A 15759-nucleotide genomic window follows, 5' to 3' on the forward strand; every position below is an offset into this window, starting at 1 on the left:
TGCTAAAACAAATTCACTGTAAGATAGTGACGTCACAAGTTCCACATGGATTTCTCTACTCGCAAGGCAGGTAAATAACAATTCCCATGCTTTCTTTTGGCTTCTTCTTTTTAAAGTTCGACAAAACATCCAACGCCCCTTTGTTGGCACTCCATTTCACCAAACTAAAGCCTCGGCTATCGAACAAGTCAATGGCTTCTTTAGCAATCTCACTGACCTCATCAAGGCTATTTCCAGAGAATATCAGATCGTCCATATACATATTTTTTCGAATGGTACTCAGGGTCAGGTCACTGGCTCCAGTGGGGTTTTGTTCAATCATTTTTTGAATGGCTAAACAGGCGACGTATGGACTGCTTTTATTTCCCCAAGGGTGTACACAAAATCTAAACGGAATTACTTTGCCCTTTTCGATATCATTATTCTCAAACAATAGCAAACGGAACAAGTCGCGTTGTTCCATTGGTAATTGAATCTGGAAGAAGCACTTGGTTAGGTCTGCCATTAGGCCAAACTTTCCCAATCTAAAGCGAGCCAGAACTTGTGTTAAAGGGTTTAATATGTCTAGGCCCGACAAAATCACATCATTAACACACCTACCCTTAAACTCAGATTTGCCGTCATATACCACTCGTTTTTTTGCTTGGGATGTCACAAAATATGGTAAGTACCACACACATGCCGATGAGTCGTCGTCTTTTACTGGCTCAATGTACTCACTGGACTGCATTTCAGTCATCGTGTCTACTAAGAATGTTCGAACATCAGATTGCTTTAAAGCCTTTCGTCGTAAGCTCAGAACACGGTCAAGAGCCAAAGAGTGGTTATCCGGTAATTCAAAGTCGGTTTTTAACGGTATGGGCATTTCAAATCTCCCATCTTCAACTTTCATTTGCGTCTCAACAAATTTTTGTGCTAAGACATCATTGCGGGACAGTTCTATCGTTTCATCTGTTAGGGTTAAATCCTTTATTACATGTTTTAAACGACTGATTTCAATCTCCTGCGCATCAAAACTGTCAAGACTAAGTGACTCCTCAGCGACGTTACCATTAATGGCAACACGACGTACTTTAGAATCACCAGAGATCATAGAACCTCGACCTCCACTAGCCAGCCAGCCTAGTGGGGTTAAAATAGCATGGGGCTCTTCCCGAGTCATGCCAATACGTTCTTCTAGTACTCGCATCAAGTAAGCATGGTCATTCTATATTAGAATATCGACCGACGTTTTGTTAGGTAACGAAATGAATTCGACATTACCGAAATGTGAAAAAACATTTAAGTCTTGATTTTGCGGCAATGTTTCGACATGGTCACTCCAAGGTGCATTTGCCACTGCTTCCACATCACCATACAGTTCGTCAGTAACTAAGGATTGGATATTAAATTTAACCAGATCAGAGTGTATTTCTTGTTTGCCTGCTAGAGTATCCATGCGGAAAGAGACATTATCCGCGGCTTTTAGATACAATTCTTTAACCAATCGGCTTGAAACAAATGTGAGCTGAGAGCCTGAGTCGTGTTGACAGTAAACCAGAGTGGTCTCTCGATTAGATAGGTTTATGACCCGCGCAGCCGTGACACGATTAAACACTGCCCTCTTATGATCGATGCTTACACTATGATTAGTGACGGCAGGTGCCGTTCTAAAACCATTGCCATTGCCCGATGTTCCTTGAGGATTCACATAGGCGTCGTGCAGTAGATAATAGTGCTTAAATCGAAAATGTTCGCCGCAGCTCCTACAATTACATGATTGGGTGCAGTTTTTTGCTTCGTGTCCTAGACGTAGGCAGTTTAGACAACGACCAGTCGTGGCGATGACATCCCGGCGTCGCGGCGGCGTCAAGTTTAGGAACTCAGGACAATTGGGTAGTCTGTGACGCTCTTGCTTATTCCTACTCTCACAATAGGTACAGAGTAGACTATTGTCCTTCCTCGTACCCTCAAAAGAGCGGCTACCAAACGTTTCTTCTCGGCTCCCAGAACTAGAGCCAGACCCACGACTGCTACCTTGGGTGACATTTCTGACAGGCTGTGCTGAGGTTTGACCAATACGCATAATGTGATTATCACTCGCCGACCGTTTTGTATTTTTTCTAGCAACGACTTCCTCCATTAAGCGTATGGCGAAGTCCGTAGAGCGACACGTCTCTTCGCAATTTACGAAATCCATTAGGCTTTGGAAGCTTGGTTCCTCGGTGCTACCATATTGCTCTTTCAGATAGTACAAAAAGTCTTTCTTCGCATATCCAGGTAATCGACCTGCCAAGTCTAGTACAAAACGTCCTAGCTGATGACGCTGGTTATACGCCCTAGCGAAGAGGGTACACTGAGCCAGCTCGTCTTTGAATTCCTTTATTGAGGATAATGACATCCCAGATAATTTATTGCCATGCCGTATCCGCCGAATCTCCGGCTCCGCGAGAAATCCGCCTCTAACGCCAAAGCGCTGTGACAAGCGATCCAGCGACATATCGATCCTTTCCTTTTCGCTCCAACCAGAAGTATCCGATGCTAAGTTTGAAATGGTTTGCGCGGCGCTACGTACGCAGGCTGCCTGTAGCAAATTCAGCCGATTTCCCTCAAATGGGCAACTCTCCATTAGTGATTCGATACGGTTTTAAAAAAATATAAATGGCATGTTGTTGCCGTCACAGTTGATCAATGCGGCCCTGTCATAGAAAGTGCGACAATTATGATATTTATAGAACCAGTTTTGTTGATCCTCAGCACCTCTGTTTGCATTAAGCCCTGGTGGGGGTGTCATAACATGTCGAGTTTCACGGCCATCATCTTTAACTAGTGGTAAGTTACATCTCTCACTTTTAAGATCTTTCCTTACAGGAGGCATGTTTGTGACGGTTTCACAACCTTCTCTCTATAAAAATCACGTTGATCATAATGAGGTTCTCTTTCAGCGGCCCCATGGGTCTCTCCGGGCGGTTTTGTCAAAAAATTATCTTTAGTCCACGTTCTATACTTGTTTGTGAGGGCGTTCCCTGGAAAGAGCTTTCTTAGGGGAGTTTCTCTATGTTGCGGTTCCATTAAATTCTCCTGTTTAGCCTTGCTCTGTTTAGGTTGGGCATCTATGCTAGCGACTAGCGGCCCCATGAGTGTCATGGGATCTCCCAGGCGGATTGATAATGTCAGCGTCCCACCTCTGGCCCTTTTCCATCGCTGTAGGGATGAAGTCGGTGACTCCGAGACTACTGGCCGTAGGCCGTCGTTGCCCGCGCTCCGACCCTTGGTCCGATCCACATTGTGAAAACAATTCAAGCTTACTTTGCCTTGCTCTCAGTTCGGCTGCCTTGATCTGCATTTCAATTTCGGCTCTGGTTTCGGCTTCCTCTGCTTCGGCTTTGGCTTTGGCTCTGGCTTCCTCTGCTTTGGCTTTGTTCACCCGCATCTGTTTTTCCCACCGCAACTTCTCCATTTCGAGCCGGATTTCAATCTCTTCTTCTTTTGAATGGCGCGAGCGACTACTCGAGGCACTGGCGGTTTATTTTCCTTTTATTGTACCTAATTTTGTATCTACCCTGGAGATTTGCTTCTGTTTTATAGTCAGTCTCAATTCCTCAATCTCTGACCTAACCTGTTCTGTAGCTTCAGATATCATAGTGCTATCCTTCAGTTTATTCGCAAGTTCTAAGAGTTCTCCAAAGTTTCCCTCTAACTCCGCCATATCAACCAAGGCCCGCTCTAACGACGCTTCATCCTGTACCATGAGGAGACCTCTCCTAAATTCTCCAACCCTCTGCAGCACCTCTCTTTTTTATGTCTGACGTCCCTGAGCACAGCTTCTGCACTGGAATCAGCATGGGTAAGGCTTCCATGAACCCCCTGAGGATACACCTGCCCAACGCCTTGGTAGTCCGCCTCACCACCCCCAGACGCAGCGCCCCCCGTCCCACTGCCAGCGGGAAACGTACGAGACACCGGATGGCCACCGTCACCTTCCATTTATCAAATTTAAGAAATTACACTACTGTATACTATAGCCTACACACAGTAATAGCGACACACGTAACGTAATGGACAGCGTAACCAACATTAATTAGGGACTTACCGCTCGCTGAGTTACGGTGACGCAAGCCTCTTGACAAACAATACAGTATTTTAAACAAATTATTATACACAATTAGGCTACAGTAAAGTTCCAGTTTACAGCACAATCAAAGTTTATTAAAGTCCTTTCGTTACAGGGAAGTGCTGACCACCCCTTCTGAAGTCTTCCTTGATTGAAGTTTAAATTTGTTAGTCTTTAAGTTAGTTCTTGTTCTTTTAATTCTGTCAATTTTCGTTATTCAGATACTTTATAACTTCTTTACTTCAGTTGTCGAAAGGTAAATCAGGTTTTTATTTTGGGTTACAAGAGTAGGTGCTTACTGCCTTCCTACAATCCCTTCTATGTCTGCCTCTACCATACTTGCAATTGTTTCTTGTTGTTTTTTGATTTATTGAGTTAGCGAGTTGGGATAAAAACCTGATTTTGTATAAACTTATAATGGCATTAACAACGATAACTTAAATTCGTGGTACACATTGGCATTTCTCTAGCTTGCTATTTCGATAATGAAATGAAACTCAACACAATGGCAAATAGTCTCCAGAAACCACGGCTCCAGGCACGTGGCAAAGGCGACAATCAGAGATTAAACGTATTGGTCATCAGGCGGGCCACGTGACGTAGAACAGTGAAAGAACGCAAATTCAACGTTGCTTAATTCAGCCAGCCAAGTTACAAAATTCATCACAATTATAATCGAGAGGGCAATTGACCCGCCGGAACACTCACCTGTACTCAGGGTAGCCACTTTAACAAGTCGAAATTCTGCCACTGCGAATGACTACAATGCAACCGCCAACCAATCACCAGCTCAGTGGCCGAGTGGTTTCGCCTTCGGCTCTGGTGCTGGTAGATCTGAGATCGATTCCAGGTCGGGTCAAACCGAAGACTTTAAAAACGGTACCGATTGTGTTCTATCCTGCATAGCGCAGTGAGAATGAGTCGGGTAATAATGTGATAACATCGTAAACCTGATACAAATTAAAAATGAGCCCTGTCGCTAAAAGACCTTAGCTGTTGTAGAGCGACAATAAATAAAACCATAACATTATTATTATTACCGCCAACCAATCAGAACATGTTATAAGAAGCTACCGTCCAATTGTGACACTTCTAGCACTCATCCAGAGAATTAATGCTTGTTTTGAACTTTATTACAGAAGAAAAAGAGCAATAGCAGTGGTGGGAATCGAACCCGCGTCAATGGAATGACTACTTTCTAGCCCTAAACCTAACCCCTAAGCCAACCAGCTGACAAAAAATCCATCACTTAATTTGCTTTCTATCATCTTCTTTTCGCCATTTTTTATGTCACTTAAACCGTAGCTTATGATTGGTTGGCGGTTTCATTCTAGTCATTTTTAGTGGCAGAATTTCGACTTGTTAAAGTGGCTACCTGTACTCAGCATATGCAGTGTTTCCTTCCCAGTCTTCAAGATCAATGCGAAGTTTATATGAACCAGAACTGGTAATGGCATGGAGATTATCTAAGCCTGCAAATATCAAAAACTCAAAATACATGACAAATCAAAGTATGAATCATAAAATATAACTGCAGATATGGTGCTATACCACTTCGATGTCAAGGTCTCATCAATGCAGTGTTGCCGGATATTAAATTATGTCAATTTGGAAAAATCTGAAGGTCGTTGAGTTCATGGGAAAACAAATTTGGGTTAAAAAAATCTAAATTTCTGAGGAAGGAAAAAGTAGACAACGCTTGTTTTAAAAAATTGCGGCAACATTGGAGTAATAAAAATCAAATACGTTTATTTTTAGAGATCATTTTGCAATTTGTGAAAAACACATCACTCAATGAAGATTGATACTTTTTGCTTGTGATAGAAATTGTAAAAGATGTTTTATTGAAATTTTCCACAATTGTTTTTCACACTTCAAGATTCACAAAATCATTGGTTAAGATATTGAATAATAGGAACATCTACAGGGGATTACGAGACTTTTTTAACTGCCGATTTTGTTTTAACCTATTGTTTTTTTCCTACGTTGTCCTGGTAAGCCACATAGCAAGTTACAGTAGCCGCACTAATACGTTTCTGTTAAGCTTTTGCACCAGTTTGGCACTCGTGTTGCTTTTGAATTTTTGAGAAAACAAATTTGCAGCCAAACATTACAAGGGTATTGATGCTTGACGAATGTGCTTATCAACGCTGGTTTTGAAAGGTTGTGATGTGTAAATACTTTATTCTCTTGCAAAATGATTGCTGCTTCAAGCCACCACAAAGGTTTGGTATAGTATGAAAGGCCTAACACGTAAACTGGTAAATCATAAGTTTAAACTAACGTATAGTTATGTCATAGTCATGTGACCTACCCAACCAGAATTCGCCGCTTTTGTTTCCAAACCCAGCTTGATATTCAGACCAACCCCAATAAAAATCAACTTCTCCTGAGTTTCTTCTTTGAAACACCTGAAATAGTAGAGATGTGAACCCTTGCAGATTGTTTATTTTATGTTATTTAATTGCTCTCAAACACAACAAGAATGTTTTAATCAAGACAAAAATTAGATTTTGAAATAACGGGGAAACATCCTGGTCTGCCCAAATAAAGTAAATCCGTTGTGTATGATTTTGTTAGAATTTCCAAAGACGAGATACACAGCAGTGTTTTTCGATGACTAAATAGGCCAATACCAGTGGTGGGCAGTAGCCTACTACTTTTGTACAGAATCATTTCTTGAGTACTGATATTGTTACCGACAGTAAATTTATTTTTGACTACTGGTAATTGTAACGCTTCTGAGTTGATATGGACGTTGCTGGGTTTGAGAACTTGAAAGCAACACTAGATTTGAGAATTCAGGAAGTATATCTTTGATTGCGGCAATTGTTGCAGCGATCAGAGCGGATTCAGAAAGCGTCACGTCTTGTCATCAGAAACGAGTTGATCGAAAAAGAAAGAAGATTACCACACCAGTCTGTTTTATAGGCGAAATCAGTCACCCTTGGCGAGTGCTGCCAGACGCAATGCTAATTAAATAATAATTGAAACTTGAAAGTACGGTAGGCTAAACAATTGAATTAAGAGAACTGCACTGCATATGTGGCGGGTGCACAAGATGTGAGACAGCAGTCGGTACATACGTTGGCCCCAGTATTCAATTTCAGTTTCTAACCCTAAATCATAACTTATTGTTTTCGTCATTCCCGACATCTCTCCTACGTTTCAATGTCGTTTTGACTGGGGCCAACGTATGTACCGACTGCTGTCTCACATCTTGTGCACCCGCCACATATGCAGTGCAGTTCTCTTAATTCAATTGTTTAGCCCAGGGGTCACCAAACTTTTTTCTCTGAGGGCCGGATTGCTGCGAGATTAACAGCTGCTGGCCGGATGCAAATTGCGAAAAGATATACAACTATTTAGAATCTCCATTGACTTGAATTGAGCACAATAAATAACAAAGTCAGCGGTGGAATAGCAAAGTTGTGATGAAAATCGAAAGGTTGCTGGAAAGTAATCCCCTGCTGTGATACACTACAGGGCATCGTGCTCTTGAAAAAACATTACATCTTTCCAAATTTGGCCTAGGCTGTCCCTATTTGTGGTGGCCTGATGATAAAAACAGAACACCAACATGTAGGCTGCCTGGTGGAAAAATGTACAAATTCAACATAGCCTACAACAAAGATCTATAAGAACGAACAATTTTAACAAAGAAGTCTCTAGGCTATTACACAAAAAGCCAAAGACGGTTGTTAATGCCAAGGGAAGCACATGTACAGAATTGTAGTGCAGCTGTAATTTTCGCAGAACGTGGCGGGCCGGATGAAATCAGTTCGCGGGCCGGTTCTGGCCCGCGGGCCGTAGTTTGGTGACCCCTGGTTTAGCCTACCGTACTTTCAAGTTTCAATTATTATTTAATTAGCATTGCGTCTGACAGCACTCGCCAAGGGTGACTGATTTCGCCTATAAAACAGACTGGTGTGGACGTGTGGTAATCTTCTTTCTTTTTCGATCAACTCGTTTCTGATGACAAGACGTGACGCTTTCTGAATCCGCTCTGATCGCTGCAACAATTGCCGCAACAAAAGATATACTTCCTGAATTCTCAAATCTAGTGTTGCTTTCAAGTCCTCAAACCCAGCAACGTCCATATCAACTCAGAAGCGTTACATAATCACTAATTTTTGTCGGTAATTTTGTTGTTCGTATTTTGGCGAAGTTGGAATGTTTTGTTAATTTTATTTTTTTGCAACAGATAAATCCGATTTACTCTTTTGCCCAATGTTGCCCAGTTAGCGTTTCACTAAAACTTTTAATATTTTACAATAATAAGCCTTTCAACTGCCTTTCTAAGGTTGAAATATAATTATGCCAAATTATCGTATTGACAGAAACGATAGGTTTTGATGGCTTGTGAAAAAATGTTCATAATATGCGGCTGGGGTTATCAGCCTTTTTTGCATGCCGGGCTACTTTATCATCAAGGAAAGTTGTGGCGGGCCGCACTAATAAAATTTCAGGTAAGTTAATTCTTATCCTAAAAAAACATTTTGTACCCAGTATCCAACTCTGTTTGTTGTTAATATTGATCTCAGCATACCGCAGCAACAAACAAATTGAACAACGCTACTGCTAAACCTTTTTGGAAACACTTTTAAATTTTTTAACAAAGCCTAATCAATGAGGTCAGTTGCTTTGCGCATTTATAGAGAGTTGAGCGATATAATCAGAATATCCATTCCCAAGCAAGTGTGTGGTGTTTTCGCTTCACAAATCATATCTTGTGATTACTGTTACGAGACTTGCAAAACGACATTTTACTGCTGGCCTACGACAACAATAATTATATAACTCAATAACACCTGCCCAACCTTGTGCCTAAGATTTTAAAAATAAAATCAAAGCGATTATGATAATGACAAGACAACAAAATTTTGTCCCTTTATTAGCACAGACTGCGAAATTAAACGAAGAGATTTTTTTAGAGATTGCTCTCAGTCCCGTAAAACCTGGAAGTGAAAAAGGGTTGGTGACAAGAAATTGTTTTTGGGGAAATTGTGCAGCGGCCCTGGGAGAAATTTATCCGCAGCATCTGGCCGAAAACATATTTCTGATTTGTAAAAGTTTTAACCTACAATATCCACAATGACCTTCAAATGCGATATAATGATGCCGTCCGCAGGCTGTGCTTAAGAACATAACCGGCCGCCAAGAGGTGACTCCTTGATATACGGAAGTAAAAATTTACCTTAGGATGTTTGCTTATCATATTAAAACAACAAAATAGACGAGGTGTTAAAATTAATATTTTTGAATTTTAGAACACCAGGTTTAAAACTTAGAAAATCAGGGAACACAATCGAATGTAACATCAATTTATTGAAACACACAAAAACGAGCAAGATGTAAATCGAACGTTTTCGGCAAAGCACTGTGCTCTTGTTGGAAAAAAATATTTCAACGACACACTAAAAAGTTAAAAATTGTTTTTATTTTGTACTACAAACGATAGGCTAATCTGGATTGAACAGCACACCTCAACATTACAATAGACGCAGAGATAGCAAGTATACTGTACAAGCTACTGTACACAACTTCGCGAGAAACAGTTCACAAATGTGGTCTGAAAGACAATCCAAAAGTGGTCTGAAAAATATTCAACATTTCATGTGATCTTCGATCAAAGATATATTCCAGACCACATTCTTGTATATATAACGTATAAAAAATAAGGTAAACGTATCAAACTGTAACTTACCAACCAACTGCCATCACCAGATTCTAAATCGCAGTACACATCAACATTTTTTTTGTTTATAAGAATTTTATAAATTCCATTGGTGGTGTACCCTTGTTTGGCAACATCTTTGCAGTCATGTCTTGGCAAGAAATTCATTTCTGATAAAAAAAAAAAAAAAATACTGCACAAACAAGGAACTAAAACTTTTTGACTTACAGTATGAGCTATAAAAACTCACCCAGGTTATTTTGTGATGCTTCGTCATAAGCTTAAGGTCATCATAAAGTTATAAGTTCATCATAAGGTTATAACCGGTACTCAAATTTCCTTTAAACGAAGAAAAGTTTTTGATGTGATGAGTGATGGCCAAATTGTTTTTTATCAAAAAATACAAGCTACGTGGTTACGATGCTTTTTCTGCCCATGCATTTTAACGCACCACAAATGTTCATCGGCCGTGAAATAATTAACCCTATCTGTAGCGACACGGGCTTTATGAGGACGTCCACACTTGTAGTGAAATATTTCATAGAAGCTAATATGCTAGAAATGTGAAATTTTTTGACTTTTAGTTTTTATTCTTTGCGAATTTTTTAAACCTAAACTGATCAATTTTTCTACTTTCCTGCCCTTCACAATAAGTATTTCGTCTCAGGTGGCTAGACATTTTCGTGCAATGCTACTTATATATATATGTGAATGGTATTACAACAATGAAAACTATTAATACTACAAAAAGTGCTCAATGCCAAGCAAAAAGGCAAAGCAGAGCGAATTAAATCAAATATAGTTATTACTATCTGAAGCCTTTACAAATTGTTTCACCTAACGGATCATCAGAAGGTCTTATTCAAATTATGTTAATGGTATAGTGCAATATAAAGGTTAGTGCAATTAATTTGAAATGTAAAACGCCTACAAATGTCTTATATTTATGAGCTAAAGTAATTTTTGTTTAGTTTAATATTAGGCTACTCTGTGACAGGGCTACTCAACTGGCGGACCGCGGTCCGAATCCGGACCTTCTGGGTGTTGAAGGTGGACCTCGGGCTTCTGGAAGAATAACTTCATTGCCACATTATAGGGCCTCTTTAAATAGATTTCCATTAAGGAAAAGCAATTTTTTGTGATTATCCAAGGAGCGCCGTCTTCTCTGATGTGTGATCCACACAGCTACAGTACAAAGAAACACAATACATTTTTTCCTTTTTTTATTTCTTTGTTTGTGTCAGACAAAAATCCAAGTAGTGTTTACATACTACCTAAAAAGTGTTTTGGAGCTCGTACTGGTTGTTTAATTTTCGTGGTTGCATGTGAAATATTCACCGGACCGCAAAAATATTCAACTTGTCAAAATGGACCTTTGCTAACATTAGTTGAGTAGCCCTGCTCTATGACATGTTATAATTCAAAAATTTCAATTTTGAAGCTATTTTCGGAAAATTAGAATAAAAAACGACTTTCTGACGTTTTTTCTTTCTATGTGCACAATAAACATGGCCATTATCTTGTAAAATATTTTGGCTCTGTGATTTTTATAGCTCCGGTTATTAGCGATTAATTAGCATGGGGCTAAGATAGCCCGTAACGTGCAGCTTTCCGCGTACGAAAACAGCTCGTACTAAGATAGGGTTAGAGAAAAAGCTTTTTCTAAAAGTTTTGGTCAATATTAACATCGCGATGAATAAAGAATACAAAACTAAAACATTATAGCATTCAATCTCTGAATAACGTGATGGTCTTTTTTACGTGAATAATTTTCTAATTTCTGTTCCAGTGCAGACATTTTGTCCCGCAGCCTCTCCAACTCAGCGCTGGTGTCATCAGCTTGTCCTTTTTCACCTTTCATACCTTGATCACCTGTATTGGTAAAAAATACAATCGGCTTTTTTATGTTTTTAGTGAGACTATACGTTTTTAAACGTAACATTATCACATCAACATTAGCATAAAAACGTTTTATGGTGCTGCAAGTAAAATCGGAGAATATTTACCATTATATCTACAACGTCCACTGACTTACTATAAAAAGCATTAGACCAACTAATGAGGATTATCACCAAACACAAACCTTAATTTTGTTAAATCTCTGCTTGTTTATTGCCAAATAAGAAAGGTTTTGTAAAAGCTTAAGTTTATGTCCAGTTGTGACCAAATAAATAGTTAAAATCATCCAGATAATGTATATTTGGCTTTGGCCACAAAACATTAATGTTACACGCCATTTCATGTGATTCGATGAAATCAGGGGTGATCAAATTCTTCTATAGTTACGTATCCTTTCGTTGAATCTACGCATGTGTCGTCTCCCTTAAAAAAAATTCAGGACAAACTGCATGCGACTGTATCAACGTAAAAAGTAATCAGTGACTGTTTAAATTGTCTCTTTTCACTTTAAATGTGATAGATGTTGGCGTTACTTTGCAAGTAAACCAGTTTTTGAATCAAAAGTGACAAACATGTGACAAGTGACATGACAAACACTTGTGTCTCTTTTTAAAATAGGCACACATGCTTGTCATGCTTAATTGGAAATCTGACACAAAAATATACGACTCCGACTCAGTTTATAACTGGCCGACTCCAGACAAGCTAAAATTCCTAACCTCCGACTTCACAGCCCTGATTCTTAGTTCCGAAATTTTATTAGTTGTATTTTTCCACATTTTTACTTAACCGCATCGTTTTTATCGAATTGCGTTGCATTGACGTATATACAACACGTTATGTTAGTTTTATGAGAAATAAGTAAAAATGCTGCGTCTCTTGCGTGCCGGAAGTTTTTTCAGGCAATGCTTTTTTTTTAAAACGTAAAACAGTGCAGGCTTACCACTCACAGGTATTCAAACAAGCTGATTGAATGGCTGCAGAAAGTAGGCCAACCAGCTGACAATAAATTTCAGTAAATGAAAAGTCTCAACAAACCACGGTTACCGTTTAATAAGTTACACACGTCAAACAACAAACAATCAAACCTTTGACTCCCTGCAAACCCATCACACCCCTCTTGCCAGGGGGGCCAGGCAAACCTCTTTCACTGACGTCATCAATATTAGGACCACAAGAACAACACGTCATTTCACGTGAGGCGTCCGCAATCGACCATAACATGGCAAAAATGTTCAGGATGAGTAAGATTATCGCTTTGTCCATGTTTGTTTTGAAATCAAAGTAATAAAATCAATAAAATTCAAACCCTGCTTTTGTTCCTGCTGTAGAATTATAACTGTTAAAAATATTGCAATTATTTGTCTGATTCAGTAAAGACTATTTATTGCTCATATGAAAAAAAATACAAAAAACCTCTAATTGAGTTTTGGCAAATTGTCTTCAAATTTATCATGACAAACTTCAAACAACCTTTTAAGGTCCAACTTTTTTTCCAGTTTTGGTTCGGAGAGGTCCAATTTTTTTTCACTAAATTTTAGTTTGCCTATTCGGGTGGAAGGAATAAAAATAATTTTTTTTTTCATTTAAAAAAACTCAGATGTCTTAAAAGTGGCGTTTAAGCCTAAAAACATCTTTCAAAGTGATTTTGGTCATCTGCCACCTGTACTGAGGTGAAGTGAAATGAAGTGAAATGTGCATCTATAGCTCAGCCAGCGATGGATATTGCCTACGGCCGTATATCTATAGAATACACATTCCACTTGTTTCATAATGATAAGTAGGCGATTGCCACCACTCTCTGTCCTAGCAATAGTAGCAACCATCACTAATTTACATACCGTACGTTATGTCTACTCTTGGATATGACATAAGGCGGATCTTGTCATTAAACTTTTCACAGTGTCTAAAAAAGTAATTTTATCATACAATATATAACATATACAATAATATATACAATGTATAACATAATTAAAGGACTGTAGTTTTTAAAAAAATCTCCTCGTAAATATTTCCATGGAAAATCCGACGACGTTGTACGAAAAATTATTTTCGGCCCGAAAGTAGGCCATTTCTATGGCTGGAGAAAAAGCTACATAGGCTCCGCCTACTATAAACATGTTAGACTACCGTCAGGAACTTTGATCTGGAGTAGATCTTTACATGTAGCCTATTCGCACAAAAATAATGTAAGCCTACAGAAATATCCATGCACTATAAGAAAGAGCAAAAAGCCTGTGAAAGTTTCGAAATGGATTTTAAGTGGATATGGTTACATTTATTTTATTTGTTTAGCCAGAACAATACAAAATTTGAAACTAAAATTTCGTGAATCAACTTTTCAATCTTCTTATAAATTTATCAATGATCCAAATGGATGCGCACGGCGATCAATACTAATCAAAGAAACAGAGAGTAGGCTACCGCACTAAATTGATAAATTCAAGTGTATTGCAAAGCTTTCGCCACAAAATTGTGGCTTCTTTAGTGCCTACATATCTATTTTATCAAAGAAGGTTTAAAGTTCTACTTTTGTAAGAATGATGGGTGTTCTAGAAAAGTCAAACTTGTAATTGTGTGATAAAAGCTGTACAATACCCTTGAATCAATTTAATGTGGTAGCTTATTCTCTATTTTATAACTTGAGTACAGAGGTTATTCTTTATAAAAATTTATTTAAAATTAAAAACTATTTAAATAAAATTTCAGCTTGTTTTAAGGGAGGAAATTCTTCCCACGACCAAACAGTTTCCTCCACGCGAAGTTCCCTCAACTCTTCTTCCTGCGGCCTTCAGAATAGCTGCCCCCAACAGCGAGAAAATGTGGTCATTACATAACGTACGTGTTAGCAAAAAGTGCCTCATAATAATGTTTCCCTACACTACGGATACAGAGCAATTAACTATGTTTATCAGGAGAGTTACGTCAGACTTTAACATTTGCAAGAAGGTGACTGCATTGCCGAGTGGTGAGAGCCCTAGAACGGCAATAGAAAGGGCGCCGTTTTGACACCGCTCAAGAGCATGCGACTGTGTCTTTGGCAGGACACTTAGAGGCATGGCTGAAGGTGGACACGAAGATTGGCTTCCTTGCCTTCCCGTTCACTTAATCTAAATCTTCAACCACCGGGCCTGGATACAACAACAACAAAAATTGCAAGCAATTTCTCACTTTGCGTTCCATTCCCAGTACATCAAAAGGAATATGTATGTTTCGTAAATTTCGTTCAAGTCTTCTAGAAGCACGTTTGGTTCCTTCAAAGCTGTGTTTAATTGCAACAGGTGGGTTTCTGTTTTTTTCGTTAGACGTTTTCTTCATGATTAAATCGTGCTTTGACGCTTTTAGGATAGGCCAACTATGTCGGTGACTGATCGAAACGTTTCAGCGCTTACCACAATAATTGTATGGCTGGAAGTATTCATGACCAATGCCGAGGTCACACAGATAAACACTATAGTTGGTGAAAGACAAAATTTGTCGCTATGCTAAAGAATGCTCTGACATTTACACCTTGAATTTTACAAAACTTACACACCACAGTTTTGGAACACCCAGCTTTATTTCATAGGCCTGCATTAATATAATCTGCAACAGATGTTTTTAATCTTTTTTGTTCCTAATTTTAAATACAATGAATACTAAATAGGATTTTTATTTTCTTTTAAACGCTGTTTGCAATGTTTTGTTGCTGTTTGTGCAAAACTTTTGTTGTCGAAAAGTATTAAATCAAGCGGATTCAAGCTTTTAAATTGCAGAGATTCAGATATTCAAACGATATTTTATGCAAGTTCAATGATATTCCAGTTTGTTCAAATACTTATGCTTTGGCACGTTATATATTTTCCAATCCCAAGCTTCAATTGTATGAAGCGAAAAGGTCATAAACGGAGAACTGAAGTAGAATTGTGTGTGGCAGTTATCCCTTATTGGTACACCTGTATACATTTTGTAAACGCAACGCAAATTACAATTTGGGTAGAGAGGTAGCTCTTTTGAACCATAAACAAACATAACTCAGCAACAACACTACATTTAACATTATAAAACAAAAAACAAAAGCGAACGTTTTCGGCTAGTCATACAGCCCTTT

The 15759-nt window shown here is 38.8% G+C and overlaps 1 protein-coding gene across 1 annotated transcript; it reads right to left on the reverse strand.

Moving 5' to 3' along the window:
* Positions 1-55: 55 nt before the first annotated feature.
* Positions 56-1162, reverse strand: LOC145771139 (uncharacterized). Its single transcript, XM_082582877.1, has one exon. It carries the CDS (start codon positions 1160-1162, stop codon positions 56-58), a length of 1107 nt encoding a protein of 368 aa, XP_082439003.1.
* Between the last annotated feature and the right edge of the window lie 14597 nt (positions 1163-15759).

Source organism: Aplidium turbinatum, chromosome 5 (genome assembly GCF_918807975.1).
Source record: "Aplidium turbinatum chromosome 5, kaAplTurb1.1, whole genome shotgun sequence".
Lineage (NCBI taxonomy): Eukaryota > Metazoa > Chordata > Ascidiacea > Aplousobranchia > Polyclinidae > Aplidium > Aplidium turbinatum.